The sequence below is a fragment of the Nothoprocta perdicaria genome, unplaced genomic scaffold, assembly GCF_003342845.1.
Source record: "Nothoprocta perdicaria isolate Ctin4 unplaced genomic scaffold, notPer1 scaffold_67, whole genome shotgun sequence".
NCBI classification, from domain to species: Eukaryota; Metazoa; Chordata; class Aves; order Tinamiformes; family Tinamidae; genus Nothoprocta; species Nothoprocta perdicaria.
The window spans coordinates 1,413,310-1,435,363 of NW_020455943.1; the positions used below are offsets into that span (position 1 = coordinate 1,413,310).

General features: G+C 44.6%; 1 protein-coding gene across 2 annotated transcripts in view; it reads left to right on the top strand.

The window, feature by feature from the left end:
* SLC38A1 (solute carrier family 38 member 1) overlaps positions 1–22,054 on the top strand; it is a 40,507-nt gene that overhangs the window by 7,097 nt on the left and 11,356 nt on the right. For both annotated transcript variants that reach the window (XR_003251102.1, XM_026050260.1), the window contains exons 2-12: positions 1,088–1,300; positions 8,030–8,105; positions 8,730–8,845; positions 13,859–13,932; positions 15,569–15,661; positions 16,004–16,085; positions 17,231–17,313; positions 18,180–18,238; positions 18,366–18,491; positions 20,553–20,632; positions 21,912–22,012. Coding sequence is in view for 1 of the 2 variants with exons in the window: in XM_026050260.1 (XP_025906045.1) it covers positions 1,182–1,300; positions 8,030–8,105; positions 8,730–8,845; positions 13,859–13,932; positions 15,569–15,661; positions 16,004–16,085; positions 17,231–17,313; positions 18,180–18,238; positions 18,366–18,491; positions 20,553–20,632; positions 21,912–22,012 (1,009 nt within the window). In the remaining variant the exon portion in view is untranslated. The remainder of the gene's footprint in view (positions 1–1,087; positions 1,301–8,029; positions 8,106–8,729; positions 8,846–13,858; positions 13,933–15,568; positions 15,662–16,003; positions 16,086–17,230; positions 17,314–18,179; positions 18,239–18,365; positions 18,492–20,552; positions 20,633–21,911; positions 22,013–22,054) is intronic.

Below are 22,054 nucleotides of genomic sequence, written 5' to 3' on the forward strand. Positions count from 1 at the left end.
CCTTGGGGCTCCTGCTTCCTCCGGCTACATGTGAGTATTTGCCTTTGGTTTTGAGGTTGCTCTGATGTCCCAGTCGGGTCCCCAAGCGCCGCTGGCGTGTGAGCGCTCATGAAGTAGCCAGGGGGAATAGCAGAGGGGTCCGGCATGACCGTGGAAAATCCATCCGCGGGATGGGAAGGAAGAGGGTTGAGCTCGTTTCGGAGCGACGTGCGATTCAGAACGAACGGTGACTGAATTGCGCCGCAGTTGGGGTTCAGCGGAGAGGTTGGGCTCTTCCAATCGGGCTTTTCCAGTCGGCTGGTGTTTTTGGGAGATGATTTGTAGCTCCTGTGCTTTTGGTGTCGTTTGAGGAGCTTGTGCACAGCACGTCTACGGGCAGAGGGTTCGGCTGAGCGCTAGGCATTGCTTACGGGTCACACCAGAGACATTATCTGTGTCTCCATGTGATCCGTGAGTCCAGGGATTTGCTTTGTCTGTTGCCGCCTTTGCTCAGTTTAAGTGTCGCAGTAGAGAGAATTTGCAGAGGGTGCCTTATGTCTGATAAATATTAATTCATGTCAGGAATACAGATGTTGGTAGAGCCGAGTTCTGGAACAATTCTACCCCTCTGCTCCCTCCACCTACCTGCAGTGTGGACACAAGCAATGAAGATGATGAGAGAGCATCTTATTTATTTGTTATTTTTGTGAAAAGGAGCATGGGGAACCTAAAAAGGATGAGCAGCAAGTAACAAATGGGGACTTGGGCAAGCAAAACATTTTATTCTTTAATTTTTAGGTGGTTAACCTTTTTTTTTTTTGAAATAAATATTATTGGTTTTCCTGCCAGTTTATAATTACAAGTACCATCTTCAGCAATGGTTGTGCAACTGGATAAATTTGTCTTGCTAGTGAAGTTCATTTAATTAAGGAGCATAATGTTACCACTCTTCTGTGAGGCATTCATTCACCTAAAGTGCCTCTGGAAATACAGCATAGATTGGTAAAGATGGTCTGTCTTGTTCAGGTCCCACGGTATTTTTCTGGCGATATTGTCTACTGTGGGTAGCATACATCTTTCTTTTATTTTTTCCTTATGTTTTGTTCAGATTGCTCACGTCACGGCTGCAGCTGCCTTGCAAGATACCAACCAAACACTAATATTTGGATAGACACTTGGATACGTACAATTCCTCTCCCAGGATGCTTTTCAAAGCAGGATTAGAACTGGCTGAATTGCAGAATATGACTGTCCCTGAAGATGATAACATCAGCAATGATTTAAATGATTTCACAGAGGTGGAAAATGGCCAGATAAATAGGTGAGTATTTTTCCACTGACGTTGTCTGTGCTAAGAAACACACTGTTTAAAAACAGCATTCTAATTTTCAGTATATGCCTTGAATTATTCATTACCAAGTCATGCTCCATTTGAAGATGTAATTTGAATTTCATATGTGACATCTGTTGGGCATAGGCTGCAACAGCAGATAAAGCAAACAGAGTGGCAATTTATTCATCATCTTGAATCTTTCAAATTAGTCTAATAAAATGCACAAACATATAATGCAGCAAAAAGCCAACATTTTGAAATGTCTGCTTACACACAGCAAAGAACTACTAATAATAAATGCAATTAGACCAATGGAATAATTGGGGGGAAATCACTTTGGTGACCTTTGGCCTCGACATGGCTTTAACCTGCATGGCCACAGCTAAGTATTCCAGCTGATGGGAATTCACAGGCGGCGTGGTGGGCAGGAAAAGCTCTTCCAGTCCAGGATAGCCCTTGGACTAAGGGTAGGAAAAGCTCTTCCAGTCCAGGATAGCTCATGGATTCTTGGACTAAGGGTAGGAAAAGCTCTTCCAGTCCCTGCTGTGGCTGCTGCTCCCCAAGACAGCGTCAGTGAGAGACGAGGGGAGCAAGGGCTTTGCCTCACTGAGGTCTTGTTACTTCTACTGATTTCAGTAAAAAGTCAGTGCGTGCTTTCAAACTGTTAGGCTGCTGACTTTTTTTCCTTCTTTCTGTAAGCTTTTAATTAATTTTTAAAAGCCTGTCAGTTCTTCCCGGCCCAGGGAACCGTGGGGCACTGTGTCCAACAGGTGATGGATCAGGTCGTGTTTACAGCAAAGCTCTGCTGACGGGCAGCGTTTGCCTTTTGTGAGCTATAGAACAAGAAGCTGCTTCCCCATCAAACTTCCTGATCAGATATCACAAACACAGGTGGAGCGTGAAGGTTTCTGCCCGCAGATCCAGGTACTTGTGCCTGTAAGAAAGCCACACGTAATCCCGTTCATTTCCCGCAGCCCCGCTGGACTGCTCCTGGCAGGGTTTAAACCTTCCGAATTGACCCAGCCCCTTCCCCTGCCCTTTCCGCCTTTGGAAGGAGCTTCCTGGCTGTGGAGTGACCCAGGCCCTGGTGTAAAACGCGGGTGTCTTCTCGCACGTTGGGGTGTGTTGGGGGCCGTGGGGGCGCCGCGGGCCTGCGCCGCTGGGCAGGTCGCGCTGCATGGAGGGGAAGTCCTGGGGATGTCCTCAGCAGCTGCTCCCTTTGGCCAGCGTGGGAGCCGCGCGGGAATTTCCTGATGCGGCTTCTTCGGTGGGAAGTGCCGAGGCGAAACACAAACCGCTTCTGATACAAAATCAATCAATAAATAAATAAGGAAAGAAAGAAGTAAGAAAAGGAAAGAAAAAAACACCAAACACCTCCAACTTTGCCAAAAAAAAACCAGTTCCCGTATGAACCCGCTGGCTTTCCTACTGGTTCACTTCCTAAGGCAAGGGTGGAGGGGTTTATGCCTGTGGTAGGAGAAGGAGAGAAAACTCGGGGAACTCTTTGGAATCTCCTGCAAGTAACTGTTTTGGGAAGAAGCCTTGTTAGTGCCTCGTTTATCAGTGAATGCTGGTCTTTGATTGCCAAGGTTGGCTTGGAGGAGTTAGTGCATGGGAAGCATAGAGGGGCCCAAGGAGACTGCCTGCAAAAGAAAGGAGAAGAGTGGGAAGAGCACCAGGAATCTCGGAAGGATTTCTAATTACTTTTCTGGCTCTTAGGGCCAGCTAAAGCCTTCCATCGTTTCCGTTCCTTCATGAGTGATTCTTCACCTTCACAAAGCATTGTTTAGATATAGGAAGTAGCCCATGATGGTTGTCTATCATCTGTGTGCTGGGCTGCTCTCTGAAGGTTTTTATTCTACTGAGTAAATCACAGTCTCTGCCTGTAGTGTAGGCATAAGTAAATTCATGCCTGGTACTACAGAGTAGTATATTGCCCAACATATCCAACATGTTCGTGTACCTCCTAAAAGCAAGATTTAGAGGTGTAGATGGCCTGGGCATCATCATGTGGGAGCCATGGACTTCCAAAGGACCCAGTGTGCCCTGCAAGCCCTCGACCAGCTTGTGCAAGTGCCTTGGTGAGCAAGCAGGCAGGCAGAGCCTGCTGTGCTCCCCTGCCCAAGTGCTGCCCCGGGGGATACGGTTTTCCTCTTTCTGGAACTGTTTTGGCAAACGCCAAGTGAGTGAGAGGCTGATCAGGGCATGAAAAACCTTTTCTGTGCTCTCTGGCACATGGTGTAAGGCTGTGTGAAAATCCACAGTCCTTTAAAGCCAATGGAACTTGTTTCGTTGTTGATTTCCCTTGAGCTTTAGATTAGATCTGTAATTTTCAACCATTTATTTATATATTTAGTTAGTTGTTCCAACTTGTTTGATTTTGCACTCTGTTTTTCATTCTAAACCTGCTTCTTTTCCCAGTGTGCAGCTAACCTTGCTCAATGCAAATCAAACATTTAAAGGGTCTTTGGGGCAAGATAGAGCAGTGAGGAGCTGATTCCAGGCCTGTGTTTAAATCCTAAACATTTCCTGATCTTGAGGGGCAGGTGAGGAATGCTCTAGTTTCCTTTGGATCCAGAAATCCAGCCTGATTCCTGGCTGGAACGCCAGGAATCCAGCCTGAAGATGGACCTGAATATGTGTTTATGTATACACCACTGGGAGGGAGCGTTGGTTTGGAGAGGGGTTTTCTTTCTGTATGGAAATGTTAAACTTCTGCTGGAAGTAAAGGAGAAATCCAGACATCCCAAATCCAGACATCTCCCTCTTCGTGTGCCGTTAACTGAGTATCCTGGGTATAAAACGGTCACGATAAGCCTGCGATGAAGCCCTTAGGAAGAGGCTGGCACGATGCTGAGCGCTTGTCTTGGTTTGCAGCTGCTGGTAGATCAGCAGCAGCCCTGGCTCGGCTAACAAGGCTGTTCACAGGCAATCCCAGATGTGGTGGGAGTTTCAGTGTGAGCCAGACCAACGTTTCTTTGCATTTCTTGTTCCTGCTCGCCTTGGAAGACTTCACTGTTGCTCAAGCTACAGCTCCATTTCGGAAGATGCCTAAGGACAGAGGTCTGTCATCTTGGCAAAACCAGCTTTTCCTAACTTTGAGGCATTAAAAGGCATTTAAGACATTGTCAGATATCACTTTAAGTTAATTATGATAGCTAAATTGTTTTAACTCAGCTTAAACAAAATGATTAACTCAGCACCTTATATGAGACATTTCTCATATAAATTCTCTAATAAATTTAATTTTAAACCAGAGTTAAACATGGTCCTTTTAAAGCCACTTTGCTAATAAGACTGATTTTCTGCCTTGCACCAAAGAAAACAAGAACTAGATTAACAGATTCTCTGTGAGCCAAGTATGAGGATGGATTAATCACAAAGATAAGCTGATTATTTTTGACCAGGATATTCTTTAAACATATCAGAGAAATTTGGTATAAACAGTTCATACTCTGTGACATGTAAAGCACAACTAGAAGCAGAAATACACAAGAACAGGTTATGTCTTTTGATGATGAACAAACTTTGCAATGAAGACAACAGGAGCACGGAAGGATTTTGTGCATGTCGGGGAGTCACAAGGCTTCAGGGATGTGGACCAGCAGAGTGTGCCTTTCTACAGCAGCTCTCACCGTGGCCTTGGGAGCACTGAGAGACTCTGCAGCAAATAATCGTTTCACTTTGGTCCTGTCATATTTATAAAGAGCAGATATACAACAGTCTGGACAGTGAATAGTCTGATTTCTGAGAACATATATTTAGCCGAGTAGATAGATGCCATGGTTTAGAAATTTCCATATTCTAATGCATATTCTCTTTCATACTGTAGATAAAATCACCGTGCAATGGAAAAAAAAAGTTAAATGTTCATAAAAGCAAAATCTTGGGATTTTTTTTTTTTTTTTTTTAATTCACTGGATGCCTCCTCCCTAGTTTTTTTTTTCCCCAAGTTCAGTAACATTTTCTACCTAGGCTCTAGTGAATCCTATGGGCACCCCATGGCTGCACTGCAGGTAGCCTTGGGGCTGGGAGACACTCTGTAAGTGTGTAAGAAAAGTCCTACCCAGTGCTGTGTCCCTCACAGACCCTTGTCTGACATGGTCTCACAATCCACTTCCCACGGTGTAAGCGGAGAAAAATCTGTGGTGTGACATGGTAAACGTGGAGTGGGTGAGGAGCAAAGTTTGTAATAGGAGAAAAGAGGCTGGACATCAAGTCCAACCCAGTTCAATGTAGGATTAATTCAAAACAGTGTTTTGGATCGAATTATGAAATCAGGTTAGCCTTTTTTTTTCAAGTCCATTCCAGAAAGAAATCAAATACTAATTCTGGAGAAGAATCAGAATCAGAAATTCTGATTTTTTCCATCAAAAGTATTTTAATATGAAATTCCAAGGTAGCTTTATATCATATACATTCACACCAATGTGATCAAGTATTGTTTTTATCATTTGCAAATTCTTCACCAATAATTTTCATTGAACTTTACCAAACAGCAATAATATCTACAAAATTATTATTTCTGCGATTATTAAACCGGAGCAAAATAGCTAGGAACGAGCATAACAGGGAGGAGGGGAGCAGACTAGTTGCCTCTATCATAATTGACAAAATCAAAAGTGACACGGGATGTCCATAAATGACAGAAGAAGGCAAAGTCCGCAGATGTTCCCAGCAGCACTTCAAAACCAACAGGAGACAAAACTCTTCTCTTGCTCCTGACTGTAGAATTGCCTGCAGGGTATTTCATGAGAGAGCTGGAATGTCTTTTCCAAACTGTTCACACTCAGCTGCCTACATTCAAGAGATGAGCTTTAAACAGACATAAAAAGAAAATATGCAAGCTCTGATTCTATAGAAGACCAGTTTGTGGTTTTATTCCATGAGGGTGAGAGACCTATGTGCTGAACTTCAGAAAGTTGGTTTGGGAGCAGTCTAACATCGGAGTGGTTGCTTTTCACTTCTGACAGCAGTGGAGGAGGTTCAATCAACTCTTCCAGCTTCTCTAGGACTGCTAAACCTTGTGCATTGTCTGTATGTTGCAGCAAATTAACTTCTGATTTGTAGTTTAAATATAGTAGTTTAGTAGTTTAAATATAAGGGAGTTAATAGTTTAAAAAGTATGGGAAGAATCTGTAGCTGGTTGTTGTCTGTGTGAAGACAAAATAGACTGATGGGTAGGAGGCAAATTTACAACAAGAGCAACAGTAACACTAAATATTTTTTGTCAGATTTTACCAAATATAGGGGATAAACTCCAAATGGAAGTACATCATAAAGAAAGGTCAGACTTTAAAAGGCATTTTTCTATCAAGGATGTTTACCATTATATCTAAAAAATGAGCACAAGGTACTTTATGAAAAAACTACTAAGCATGCAGGGCCCAGGGTGTCAGCTGTGGAAGTGGGTCAGTGGCCTTACAGCTGTAGCATTTTGGCATATGCCTAGAAACCAGCTTCTCACCATCTTTTACTAGTAATCCAGAGTCATAAATTGATAGAACTTTATATTTATGAATTTGTTGTCTTATGGCCAGCCTAAATACCTTTGGTTGCACAGAACTAAACCACCATCTGAGTCAGTGTGAAGTGTCTGTCGCAGCTGTGGGAAGCAGTTAAGAGAGTTTTTCTTCACGTGAAACAAAACACCACGTGTAATTTAGTGTTGGCTTTCATTGAGAAGAGCCACCCTAAGTGACCTGCAGCCCAAAGGCTCTCGCGAGCTCGGTGGCAGCCGCTGGTTAGGACGGCAGGACACGGTGGTCCCAACAGCGCCTGAGACCTGTGTGCAAGAGAAGCAAGATGCCACGACTGGCTTTTACATACGTCTTCAAATGAGAAGTCGAGAGAACGCTACAGGCAAACCAAAGCATTAGCTGAAGACAGGATCTGTGAGAAAAATAACAGCACGCCAGAGCAGAAGTGTCAAAAATGCCAAGGATGCAGCAACATAGTGGCAGGAGGCAAACCTCGCTCAGGCCACAGCGCGTTCCTGGCGGGTCTGTCCCAAGGACGAAGCACGGGCAGTGGGTGCCGAGAAAGAGAAGCTCGTTGCTCCGAGCGTCCCAGCACCGGGGTGTTTCATTCTGCAGGCTGCTGGATTTAATGCGTGGGTTTTCCAGGGCCCTTCGATGGAAATGCAGTGGTGCGGAGCTGCTGGGCCTGCCGCTGAGCTGGGCTGGCCCCGGGCAGTGGTGGCTGCGGGAAGGACGGCGCTGCTTCCTCCTTGCAGCTCCAGAGCCCTCCGCCCGGAGTGGGCACCGGAGGGTTTGGGACCCAGGTGCCACTGCTGCCCTCATCCCGGTGCTGGATGCCCCGCGGCTCCGTGAGAAAACAAACGGAGTGGCTGGGAGCCAGATCTGTAGCCGAGATGCTCGGCAGGGTACCCGGAGCAGCCCGTTAACAGGGCCCTGTTAATGTCTGTGCAAATTTGTCATCTTCCTGCCCACAGAATCGCTGCTTTTTCATCACTAAATCTCCTGAAATGCCGCCCTGTGTACATTCCTTCTCGCCTTGTGCTAGCACTACCTTTATTGACACCCAAGGTTTGCCAGCGGAAAAGCAATCTGGCTCATTAACAGTTACGAGTTTGACCTCTTTTCTTATCCGTCTTTTATACATTGCATGTTTTGTAATCACATGATGCTTATGGAATTAACATGTTTGCATTTTATAAACGCGCCCGCTGGAAATAAATCCTCTGACTTCTTTCAGCAAGTTTATTTCGGATCGAGAAAGCAGGAGAAGTCTGACAAACAGCCACCTGGAGAAGAAGAAATGTGATGAATATGTAAGTGCCTCTCACTGTCCTCTTCTCTGTCAAAACGAACTATATATTGTGCATAAATACAGCCTTTAGATATGGTGTTCAGAAGTGCAGAACACACACAGTTATGGCTGAAATTCAAGTTCCAGTAGCAACTGCTCTTGCTGAGCACCTAAAAAAAAAAAAAAAAACTAAACCAAACAAACAAAAAATAAAGAAAAACACACAAAAAAAAACCCAAGCATTTTTGCATTTTGGTCCAGCTCAGAGAAGAGAAGTCCACTTGCCTTTGTTAGGCAGGAAGTCATGGTGGTTCCTCATGGTTTTACAATCACATCTATAAATCACACCTAAGCTGTTTTACAAACAGAGTGAAAGGTGGATTTTCAGACTGAAAGTGCACAGTGAGTTGCGTATTGCCTCTACCAATTACATCAGTTTACACAACCTAGAAGCAGTGATCAGAATGGAGCTGTAGGAAAGCGCAGCAACATTCTTCTATTTCAGATCTTGCATTTTTATTGATTTGTTTCCATAGCAGTAACTACTTACATTTGATATATCAAAAATATTGCAGTTTAAATTATAGATGCATTTCTCTGCTGTGTTCCAAGCTGCTGCTTATATGTGTACGTTTCATTTTTCCAGATTCCAGGAACTACTTCACTGGGAATGTCTGTCTTTAATCTCAGCAATGCAATTATGGGCAGTGGAATTTTAGGCCTCGCTTTTGCACTGGCCAACACGGGAATTCTCCTTTTTTTGTAAGTATCTGTGTGCTAAGTAGCAGGTCTCTGTGCAATTTCATTGTGATTAAAGAACTTGTGCACTGCAAGCAAGTGGGGTGATTTATAGTCCATTTAAAACATGAAGTGCTTTTTTGCTTCTCCGTAATGAACCTGTGTGAATAGCTTGGTTTGAGGAGCACTGATGGATATGTCTGTTGTTTAGTTTTCTAAAGACGGACTCAAATACTCAAGTACAATGATCAAGTTTAAAAATGTTAGTTACAAGTTTCAAGCATATTTTTTATGCAACATTGTGAAAGAAAAGCCACTAATTGTAGTTCTAGAGTAAATTAAGTCTGTGTTATTTCTACTGACTTATCCTAGCCAATATTTTCCCCAGGGTCTACAAATTACACATATATTAGAATAGCAAATTTATTCTGAAGCAATAGTTATAGTGTGATAGTACCTGCTTCACAGTTGTGCTATAGGAGCTCTAGAGCTTTCATCATGTATTGTACAATATCTTCCTTTTTTATCAAGATATCTTTACTCATTTATATGTTACATGTTGTATTTTCATCTCACTCCCAGAGTTTCTTCAGATTGCTATGTGAAAGGCCTTAGAAGCTAACATAAATATAGCCAAGATTTTAGTGTGAAAAAGGATTTGAGGCACTCAGCTCCACACACTGAAGGGAAAAAGAAAAAAAAAAGCATTTTGCAAAGGAGAATTTTATAGTTTAAAAATGAAACAGTGCCAAGGAATGACTAAGATGCAGAATAGTGTGTTATTTTGGACTGCAGTATGAACATTTCATTGTGAAAAGTGATTGTTAAGAAATCAGTTGGGAATTGTGCACAGTTTCCAGTAATACATGTTCATTGAGGGAAGAAATATAATAACTTACAATATTCGAGAACAGTTCAACATTTACAGACATTTCTAAAGAGGTGTCATTTCTTGAATGACATTTAAAAAATCTAGGGCTTTGTTATTTGTTCGATTTTGGAGAAACATTTAATGGAAGCGCTGTATAGTACAAAGTGAATAGCCAAAGCAGTACTTAAAGCAGGGGTTTTGTGCCAGGGTACCAACATCCATGCTGCTACTATGTAATTCACCGTGCTTGGCTAAAATCTGGGAATAATCCAAAGAGTTAAACCACCAACATTAGGAATGTGCAGTCTCATAATTATGTTGTAATTAAGCTAGGTTATAGAGAAGATGGGTTCTAATTTAGAGAGCCCAGTTTTAATTTAATCTTTCTTCCAAAGAGGGACTGAATTGATTTCATGTTTGCTGGGTATTTTGGGGTAGTAGTCTAACATGTAAGTGATATTCCACCCATGTTATAATAAGCAGACCTCTGAGAGCACAGTCTGATGTTTGCAAAACTGCTGTTACCTCTTTTCAGAAATAATAGTGTCTCAGTTAAGAAGAAGTGATTTTTACATGTGCTTCACAAAAGGTCATCATCCTGCACCCACAATTTCTTCTTACTGCTCTAGTTTCCTAGAAATAATCCCATCCTCTTCTCTTTCTTTCAGCAAACACACAGATTTTCATGAGAGCTTCAGTGAAATGGGTTTACTTTAAAGGATGTGCAAGGGCAGGGAGGCTTTAAGTGAACAAGATCAACCAGAAAACCAGAACACTGAATCTGAACACCAGAAAACTTCTTAATGTCTGTGATAGTGACTGGGCTTCTCCTGGTGCAAGCAGTGTGTGTGTAGTTCTGTACGAGAACATTTTATCAAAAACTGCCAAAGGTGAATGTTTTATTGAGACGCTATGCAGTAAATAACAGCATTGTTCTCCACAGAGTTAACTGTGTGGATTTAAGAGTGGGTAATTGGTTTTCTTGGCTTCATAGTGCCTTTAGAGCTGTTGGCCTCGAGCCAGACCAGCCTCTGGAGATCAAAGGTGAGGAAGCCAGCAGGAACTAACTGGCCAGGCTAGCAAGGATTTCCCCTTTGTAGCCTAGAGATGCAGGGTCTTTGGGTGGGATCTGCAGTTAGGCCTGAAAACTGAACTGCTTTAATTATTCTTTTATCTTGCCACAGTGTCAGAGTTAAATCTAGTCCATCAAGATTGTTACATTTTCTTCACACTTTGATTCAGTGCATTTTTTCCTCCCCAAAAAAGTGTAGTTCTGCTGTTTCTATCATCAGGTAGATCTTAGAACCATTTCTGCTTTATAAGGGATTAGAGTCCTAGCAATAACTTCATTGCTTTTTGCATGTGAGAAAGCACTTGCTGTTAAGGTGCAGAATTCTGGAGTGCATCAAGGTCGCTCTGCCCAGGGAGCCTGTCTGCTAGCACTGGCATGCAGCGCTATGGAAAGCAGAAAATAGAGGTGGAAAAAGTAAAGGAGCATTTTAAGCACTAAAGAAACAGATGCAGCTTGATCTCCTCTCTCACGTCTTTAGGACTGCTGCAGTCTGAAGTGTACACTATATCATGACTCTGGATCAGTCCAGATCCCATATTCTTGTCACAGGATATGCAAAATGGCCAAAGAAGAGCATCTTTTCTTTGATGCAAAAGGATGGAAAACCTTGCTGCAGTAAGATGGCACAGAAGGCTATAGCTGGAGCGAGCCAGCTGCAGGTGACAGGAGCAGTCCCCATAACTGAGCTCCCTCTGCCCGTGGTGGCACCGTGGAGCACCAGGACTGCTCTGTGGGATCACACTGCAGAGGCACAGCAGCTGGATAAATGTGAGGTGCCTTCACGTGTGGTGCTGGCCTGAGCCACCACTCCAGCAAAGGGCTGCGAAGGTGATGAAGGGACCAGAGCACCTCTCATGTGAGGAGAGGCTGAGAGCTGGGTCTGCTCAGCCTGGAGGAAGGCTGAGCTGGGCTCTTATGAGCACGTGTGAACTCGCACTGTATAAACTCTGGGCCAGACCCTTCTCGGTGGTGGCCAGTGACAGGACCAGAGGCAACGGGCACAAACTGAAACGCAGGAAACTCCAGCTGAACATGAGGAAAAACTTCTTGACTGTGAGAGCCCATGGGCAACAGCTGCCCAGAGAGGCTGTGTAGTCCCCATCCCTGGAGGCACCTCGACAGGGTCCTGGACACTTTGTTCCAGGTGGCACTGCTTGGGCAGGGGCGTCAGACGAGGCCAGTCTGTGATTCTGTGAGCGTGACGGCCACGCTCGCTGTGCACAGGGCTCCCGCACTGTGCGGTGCAGGAGGGCAGGTGCCTGCCCGCGCTGCCCATGTCTCCGGGACGGCCCAGCTCCGGGACGACCATGCACATTGCAGTTCCTTGCAGGAACAATTTGTTCTCCTGAGCGCTGTATCCATCCCTGCCCTAAATGTTCAAGGGAGGTGAAGGCTGCATGTGCTGTAGCTGCCAGCATATCTGTAAATGCAGGCGGGATGAGAAGGGGCCCGCGGGCCCCACTCCCGTTGGAGTTTGTGAGCGGCGTGGCCGTGCCCAGCCGTGCCAAGGGGCGGCTCTGGCGCCAGCACCTGCGTCCCTGCCAGGGCCCTCGCAAGTGAGGGTTTCATGCAGCACCCATGGGAACACCGAGCGCCCCCGGCAGCCTTCCATGGGGAGGCAGGGACAGCAGGGCGGATAAACACCTGGCTGCTTGGAGGTGTTATTTTTACTGCCACGGAGACTCCATGAGCTCAGCGCCTGAAAAACAGGGCCTTTTAATATTAACAGAGGCTCGAGGAGCAGGAGCTGCTGGCGGCCACAGTGACTCAGTGGGGTGGGCGAACAACGGTGGCCACAGCGCGGGCGGCAGCAGGGCCAGGGCCGGAGATGTGGGGCAGGGCGAGCTCATCCCTGCGCTCCCCTCTCCGTGGGGCAGGGCGAGCTCAGCCCCGCGCTCCCCTCTCCGTGGGGCAGGGCGAGCTCAGCCCCGCGCTCCCCTCTCCGTGGGGCAGGGCGAGCTCATCCCTGCGCTCCCCTCTCCGTGGGGCAGGGCGAGCTCAGCCCCGCGCTCCCCTCTCTGTGGGGCAGGGCGAGCTCATCCCCGCGCTCCCCTCTCCCTTCCCACCGTCCCCAGCAGGTGGCTGCCGGGAGAAACGCCCTTCGGCCTGCACCAAGCGCGCCCTTGTCATCACCCCTCATACGGAACAGGTCCCGATATCCCCTCCTTGCATTTCCCACCCGCCTTAGGCCCCAAGAAACCTTCGGGTCATTACGTGTCTCTAAAATATTTTAACAAAAGGGAGGGGGAGTTTTTCTTCCTGCTCGGCCCGGGTATAGCTGTGGAAGAGGCGTGTTGCTGCCTATCGAGGGTGGCGGTTTGTTTTCTGCTGAGTTTCAGGTTTGTTTCGCCTGGTGTCCCCAGGGCAGTTGCCGCAATAGCGAGAGGCCGGGCCAGCAGGCTGCCCGAGCGCTGCTCACGTTTCACCCCGTGGAAACACGGCCAGGCCTTCGAGTGCCTGGGCGTGGGAGCGCGCGGCACGCCTGGGGCTCGCCGTGGGGGCTGCCCCCTGGGCTCATGCGGGTCGGCGTGCCCAGCCCCAGCGCTGGCCGTGTGCCTGCGAGCTCCCCGCACGAGCAGCGTGGCCAGCGCTTCCCGCGAGGCCTCCGGGCGCAAAGCCGAGCCAGGGAGCACGGCACGGCGGAGAGCGACGCCAGTCCCTTGCCAGGATGCGGGCACGTGGAAAAGACGCTTCCCTTTGGCTTGGAAGTCCCCACATGGGTCATTTCCCCCTGGGATTTTTCACTTGGCTCCTGGAAGAATAAACCTTTAGCTGGGGTGGTGAGGAACATACACACAGCATCCTTGCTCTGGTTAAGTCTTAGCTCAGTCTCTGAAGAGACAGGCAACACGAGCTCTGTGAAGCAAGCTGCACGTGGCTGCATTCTGGTGCACATCGGGCTTCATGTAAGTCCAGCTTGATTCACTCCTCACGGTGAACAGCACGCAGATCACATTTATTTTTAGGGCTCTCTGCGTTGTCTGAAGAGTATAAAAAGTGTTTCAGCAGCAATAAGAATCTGCCTTGACATGTAAAGCATTGCAATGTTGCACCTCAGCTCTTATAGTAAGCCTTACTTTTCCTTCCTTTCTAGGCTGCTTTTGGTTTCAGTGACACTGTTGTCTATTTATTCAATATACCTCCTGTTGGTGTGTTCGAAGGAAACAGGTAACTGCGGCATTTTTATACTATTTCAGTGCAGTTGTAAAGAGCAAGAATAAGGCCAAGAGCTTTGTGAATGATAAGTTTCTGTCACATTGCTGACATAGCAGAAAGACCTAATGCTTTGAGGGCCAGAAGCCAAGAGATTAAAAATAATTTATGCCATGGTGAGCAGCATCTAACCATCATTATAAAGAGAAAAATGTATGAAAAAGGAATGAATTCTGCTCTAGTGAAATTCCACTTTCAGAGAAAGAAATAAACATCTCTCTGAACATCTCAAATAGTTTCTCCATATGACAAAAACAACTTTAAATGAATTAGAGTGGATCTTTATTTACCGTGAAGCATACTTGGAAATGCATTTTGTCATTAATTAGCTATGATGAAATTCCTGATAGCCTTAATGAAGAGATCTCCTTGAAGAAAGTAAAAGGGAACAGTTCTTCCACAGAGAAGTGTGTCCACTAAGCAAAATATATTTCTAAACACTGAAATTAGAGATTATCCATGCAATGCTAGATGCTTTTGTATTCTGAGGTCCAGCAATCTCTTTCCTTAGGGAGTAATCTCTGAGGCTGGATTTTGAAAATCATCTGTGCATAAGAACATTGCCATATTTAAACAGTTAATTTGGACATACATGAGCTACTGTTATAGTGTGTATAATGACAGCAACTGCCTATTTCAATTAGGGGCCTGCCTAATTGTGCACACATTTGTGCTCTGTTAAGTCTCAGAAAGGAAGCTCTGGTTTCTAAGCTGCTGGAGATGGCACCACATTTAAGCTCGAACTTACTGTTTATACAATTGCAAAGACGAAATGTCAGCTATAAGGAAGTGTAGAGAAATCCAAACAATGAGATAATTTTTTTTGATAGTCTGTTGAATGTAACATCTGCAGCTTTTCTTTTTCTTGCATCTCTCTTCTTCTTCACAACATGCAGTCTTTTCAGCCTGAACCACACTGATGGAAAAAACGTTTAGCAGAAATACAATGTAATTAATAGAGGTGTTTCTCAAGCTTGACAATGAAAAATGAAGTTTTAGTTATAATTTACACCTTTCCCTGCTTTTACCAAAAACATAGCACACCAAGAACTCTGAAGTTAATGCTTCACCATTGTAAAGCTTCAACACCAAAATTGTAAACCAGCACATAACCCAGTGGCAGCCTTCACTTACTTAAACCAAGCAAAATTACAGCTTTGTGCTGCTATGTCATCCTAGTTTAGTTGCCAGTGTTGAACTGTGGATCCTGCAGTGCTGAATTTTGTCTGGAGAGACGACTTTCTACCTTACTGTCACTGAGGTTGCAAACCTAATGTGCCAGAATGGGAATACCAGGACTTTAAAACGTCACCAGGGGTATGGATGGATTCATTAAGAGGTATAATAGTCTCCCAAAGAGTTTCAATTTCAAAAGTGATTGGTGGCTAAATATAACATTTGTAGAGGTCAAAAAATCATTTCCATTCCCATATAAGTTTCAACTCTTCCAGTTGAGAAAGCTCTATTTGAAAAGGGAAGCTATAATTGCACAGATGAATGGTTAGCTGAAAAGGGTTTTTACTTTTTTTTTTTCCTGATTCAACAGTATTTGATGATACACTAATTATTCTTCTCATTTCTTTTAACACAGGCTGCATGGTGTATGAAAAGCTGGGCGAGCAGGTCTTTGGTACTCCAGGAAAAATGATTGTTTTTGGTTCTACGTCTCTTCAGAATGTTGGAGGTAAAGGAGAATAGGTGTATGAAAATAATAAAAAAGGCAAAACCCAGGAACATTTTAAAAGTGGATTTGTTTCTAGTTACCAACTAGTCAGGTTCCTCATTCTCTGGTGTCTTAGGATCTTCAATCTCCTTCATATGTCTCGAGCTGCTATATTGCATTCAATCTTTTTAAAATGATGTATACTTACATGTAAACAATGTACTGAATGATCAGTAGTTTGAAGTCAGTTGAATATCTGTGTCTTACATCATCAGAGGTGGATATGAGGAAAGGTTCGGGATACTTTTTTGCTCATATTCCACAAAATTGCCATTTCCTAAAATCACTTTCTTCTTCCTTCAGCTATGTTGAGCTATCTCTTCATAGTCAAAAATGAGTTGCCTTCTGCCATAAAGTTTCTAATGGGAAAAGATGAATCTTTTTGGTAAGTTGACTTCATTTTGGTGATTTGATTTTAGAATTTAACTTTGGGTAGATACGGTTACATGTATGTTTTTAAAGCTGTTAAATTTGGAGTGTTCTTCATGTTTATCCACAGGAAATTTTCACAGAAATATCTCAGTGGGCTAATAGAAGGTAAGACAGCTTTGGGTAGGAAAGAAGGAGGGAAGGAAAATGAAATTTTAAGTCATCAGTAGTCACTGCCTGTGAACACCAGATTTTGCTGTAGAATAAGGATTTTCCAAAACTCTTATCATAGGATCCAATCTTGTACAGCGCTAGGTAACTCTCAAAGATGCTGAACGTATTCAGCACCCATTGGGAACAACATAATTTTAAGATATTAAATGTTTATCTGCATTCTTAGCATTTTACAGAATTTTGCCTAACAAACAGACAACAGTATAAAATCCTTCAATATATGCCAATAGCAGACAATTATACTTAGATTTCTGCCACTTGTTCATTTACCAACTTCTTTAACAGAGTAGTATTTCTTCGTAGTATTAAATATCCTTTGCACTGGATTATATCATGTGTTGTCATGCAACAGAAAAAAAATTAGAAATCCCATTCCTGAGGTTTTCATATGAATTTTGGCAGGGCACTGAAAATACATCCGCAGACCAGTCCCTGGCGCTGCCTGTGCTCCCTTTTCCTGCTTTGTGGTGGGATGAGGTTGGAAGCCCCTCGAGGAAGCCTGTGTGAGGCCTCCGGTTTGCAGCTCCAACCCATGCAGGGGGGTTAGTGAACACGCTGGCTGTGCTGGGGGTCTGGCCCTCTCGCCCTCACAAGGTGTTTTGTTTCAGGGTGCAGTGGATATTGCTCCACCTGCAGCCCCAGTCCCTGATTTCAATTACAGGGTAGTATTTAGTCTAGTGTCTGTGAAAAGCTGCTGTATCTGAGCCAAAAGTGTGATGTGTTTTACAAACTGGGTACTAAAAGACTCCAGTTCTCCACTAAAATCAGACCCGGCCCCAGTCTTTCCTTCTGTAGGAGCTGCTAGTGTAAGAAGACTGAAGATCGTGCTGTTACTCTAGTAATTAAACAGTGGTTGGTTCAATGGAAGGGAAACCAGGAGTGTTTAAGGTGTGTTCATGTGTTTTTTTGTTTTTATGTTTTATCCAGGGAATGGTATGTGGATGGGCGATTTCTTGTTGCCACTGTGACATTTGGGATAATCCTCCCTTTATGTCTCCTGAAAAACTTAGGTAAGATGCCAAGGTCATTATGGGACTGAAGTAAGCGAGTGGGATGTCATGCTGCTGACAAGCCAAATATAATTTAAGAGTTTGTGCTGCCCTTGCAGTCTGAGCTGCTGCCTGGCCTAGGAAATAGATATGATTTGAGTATCTTGGAAGAAGTAGGCCTAAATTGTCACAGTGGATGAATTCCATATAAACAAGCTTCATCCATATGATTGTGGAAATTGATTGCAAAATTTGCACTTAAGAGTTGTTATTTCACATTAACTATAATTGGCTATATGAAAATTGTAAGAATATGTTTAAATACTGGGGGAATGAAAAACCTAATTATTTTTCTATAAATGAAAATATAAATTTTCAGTGGTCAGGTGGATCACAGCTATGCGTGTACAGAGGATCCCATGCAGAGTCCACAGAGGTGCTGATAAGTACACAGTGTGTTTTTGCAATCATATAACATGTTTTGGCAGTGAACTCACGTTGCAATCTTTCATTTGCAAAACTAACCCGTAGTGACTTCGCTGCATGGCAGGGAATCCAGGTCACGTTTCAGTGGCAGTTTCCCATCTTCTAGTTTGTTTCAATGATCACGGCTTCTTTCAAAAGTAAAGTTAGTCCAGCTGCCTAAAGATGACCCTTAGAAAGATTAGAAAATAATACATAAGTCAAACTGATCAGAATAAAAGCTCTGATGTGTTTGAAAGCCAGGAGTCTTGTGAAGTGAAGAGAGAGCAGCTTTTGTGCTACCCAGACACTTAGGATCCTGTTAAATAAGTTTAAATTTTTCTTGAACTAATAAAGAGAAGAAGGAAAAACAGATATGCATAGGAAAATATTTACGGATTAGGTTTCTTTTGAATTTCTTTCAGGGTATCTTGGCTATACCAGTGGATTTTCATTAAGCTGCATGGTATTTTTCCTCATAGTGGTAAGTTCAGCTTGCTCTGTTGGCTGGATTAGAGATGCTTCATAGAATAGTCAAAATTTCTTGGGTATTTGAATTTATTTTTCTATTGTTACTTATAGCAATTAGCTCTTTTCTACTCTTCTTCTAGGTTATATACAAGAAGTTTCAAATTTCCTGTTATGATTTGGTACTAAATGCAACATCTCTTACCCTATCAAATAGCTCAGAAGATACGCATATGTGTAAGCCAAAGTATGTTACCTTTAATTCCAAGGTATGTTTGTTTTTATTATATTTATTTTAATACCCATAATATATGCACTCACACTCCATGTTTTTTTGATCATTCAAAATTACCACGTAGGGCCCGATTCTGTCTTCCTTACACACGTGCCCTGAAAGCGAATGCACAAGAAGTCCCTTTCCCCATTTTTATGCAAACTGCTATGTTGAATTTAATTCCTTGCAGCCTTACTCTGCCTCTCTGTTCCCCAGGAAGCTGAGATTAAGTGAGCTGCCTTGGCGGTGGCTGTGCTAAGGTTGCGAGCCTGAGCTGCCACCGGACAACAAACGCTTTCCTTGGGAGAGTTTCCTTTCTGCTTCTTCTAACTCTGTATGCTACAACTGAGCCTTTAGACTGTAGCTGAGCAGAAATTGTAAGACTGTTTTTTTTGTCCCCATCTGAAGTCCAGAAGGAATCCCTCTGTCCTTGCGCACACAAACCTCTTCTTTTTGACACGCTGTGTGTTTCTGCAGCAATGTGATGAGCTGGATCAGGAAAAAGAGGCAGTTGCAAGCTAATCCAGCAAAAATGTGGTTGCTTTTCGGCTGGATGCTTCCCTCGATGACTGCACAGCTGCAGAAAAGGTTGTGCCATCATGGGGAGAAGGCACAGGAGCGCAAGTGGGATTGCTTCTTGTGGCCATGTTGGCTTGAAGCATTCATTAAACTGTGTCCATACCCCATTCTTGGGGAATGCACAAGAATAGCATGTGTGTGCAGAAATCATATTTTTGTACCTACATTCAGTTCAAGAAGCTGAAAATAATCTGAGCACACCTGTTTTTTTTTAAACTAGAGGGGAGCAGCCAGCCCAGAGACTGAGAATTAGCCAGGTTGGTGTGTGCGAAATACTAGCTTAGGTGTAGCTGTGTTTTACATAGCTAGCCTTGAAGGGCAGTCGTGTTCTCCTGCAGCAAATAGTAGTGTTTACTTCAGAGTCAATAGATGCACTCCAGCAGGCTCAGCCCCTCCACATGGGGCACACTGGACCTGAGCTCTGGAGATGGACCTGAGCTCTGGAGATGGACCTGAGCTCTGGAGATGGCCCCTTTGGAGGCAGCTGTCTGCAGCTCTGGGATGTGCAGTGCCCCTGATGGGGAGAGAAGGCAGCTCAGGTCTGGGTGAGGAAGGGCCACTGCAGAGCAGCCAGGCTGCTTTCTGGTTGCCTGTAAGGCAATGCCAGACCTCCTGCTGCTGCGGTGGGATCCCTGTGAGCGAGGCAAGGGAATCTCGGGGGGCTGGGGAAAGCCGCACGCAGGGATTGACTCACTTTATCCCCACAAAAGGGCCCGTTTTCCATGTGATCTCAGCTCCTACCAGTTTCTTGGGAAGAATGGAAGTGTTTGCGCGCTGAGGTCACTTGGCTGCATGCTCACAGCTGGAACCCTCTGGGTTTTTGGTTGAGACGTGGGTGAGGTTCCCTCAGAGGCCCCTGCGCCCAGCAGTGACCTAACGGCCTCTCTCTCTCCCCAAGGACTGCGCACGCTCCCTCCACAGTCCTCCTAGCCCTTTTGTTGGCCTGGGAAGTGATGGGGCTGAGTGTGGTACCTTGAATTACCCAATTGTTTGTAAGTTCTGCGTTCCTCTTCTCTTTCCTTACAGCCTGGATATGGGCTTCGCCTTCAGGACTTCAGCGCTAGCACCGCTGTGCAAAGCCCGCTCCGAGCCAAGCAGAGCAGTGTAGTGGTGACCCCCGTTGCAGGTGGCCCTGCAGCAGCAGCCAAGGCACTAACTGGGCAGGGAAACCCACTGCAGGCAGCAGAGCCAGGAGCCACCCGGCGCCCTGCGCTCGGAGGACAAAGTCAGAAAGGTGTTTTTGCATGAGCAGGGTCAAGATTTTGTCCTCCCCTTTCAAGAGCCCTGTTCCCCATGCTGCGTTAAATACCTGCTAACTGGCAGGTCTGCTGCTTTCCCTGAACAGGGCTCTCAATGTCCTGTTGAAGAGTCCAGAAAGTTGGGAGCTGAGGTAGTTGAAAAACACTGATCATTTCTTTATGCCACTGGGGAAATGGGTTTTCTTCTTAACTCTTATCCCGATGCTCTCTTTGAACAGACCGTGTATGCTTTGCCCACCATTGCTTTTGCATTCGTGTGCCACCCGTCAGTCCTTCCAATCTACAGCGAACTTAAAGAGTAAGCCTTTTCCTTTTTTTTTTTTTTTTCCCAGTTAATTGTTTTGAACTGTTTTCTATGGAAAATTTTAGTGCAGAGGTGCTCTGAGTCATTCCTGCCATTCAGAGGAGATGTGCTTTAATAAGAGCAGACAAGCCAAGGAGCACGGCTGTCAGCTAGGAAATCTGTATTCCCAGATGTGCCGTTGGGGTGGTTGAGAATAATGCAACATTTGGGGAATTTTCTCTGGAAGTACACAGCAGTTTGGGAGAGCCAAGTAGTACTGATCATTATTTTGTATAGGAGAGGCGCAGATTTCAGCTACTGGCATCTGTTCCAGTGTAACTAAAAATCTAGGGCAGTAGTGGAAAAATTATTCCCAGCCTTGCCTGCACTAAATCATCTTTACCAGGATGGCTGTGTGTGTGAAACCTATAGGAGACATGACATGATCCATACCACCAAAGTGCTGCTTCAGTCACTAACTGTATCTTACGCCGGGCCTTTGGCCAGGCTGATCAGCGCTGTGACATTTTCAGGCTTCCAATAAAAACAGCTAGGGAAAAAAGAAAGGTCTGACCAGTTCTTGCTCTGTAAAGAGGGCGTTTCAGAGCTGCTGGGGATGGGCTGCAGGGCAGGAGGAGAGGACAGCTCAGGAGGTGCCTGTCGCAAGCTGCACAGCTCCCTTGGGTGCCCCGGGGGACAGGGGTGCCCAGGGGGCAGGAGATTTCGGTCTCAGGCGCCGTCGGTGGCTTCTCCAGTGTCTAATTAGGACACTGCTGTGTGCATTTAAAAGGCTAACTTTAAGTATGATAATATTAATATTTTGAAAAAAAAATCTAAAAATGAAGTGTTCGTACTTGACCCGTTTTATAATAGTCTGCAGTGGTCTGTAGACCTCCAGTATTTTCTACTCACACGAATGCAAATGTTTTTCTACAAACATTCGCACTATTTTCTTTCCTGCGTGTACTTTTACTCTTCCTTTATTTTGGCCCTTTAATTCAATTACTGAAGTGTTCACAGGCTGCCCTGTCCACTCTGCTTCACCCTTCACTCAATTTAAAAGGTTGTGGCTGGGGAGGCAGCCACAGGACGGTCACAGTGCTCAAGCCCTGACCAAGGTCCATTTCACCAGCCCTTGTGCAGCTGTCAAAGAACTTCTTGTTTTAAATGAAAATATATTCATGAATCTCTCCAGAGTTAATCAATATGGTTTTGCAGAGACTTAATACATTTTTAAACAGTTAGCTAAATACAGTCCAACCATTTTTATGTTTTTTTTTCCTTCTTTCTCCAGCCGTTCACAGAAAAAAATGCAGTTGGTTTCAAATATCTCATTTTTTGCCATGTTTGTGATGTACTTTATGACTGCCATATTTGGCTATTTGACTTTCTATGGTAAGTAAACAGTTTTGCTGATCAAATATGAAAGGGAATATA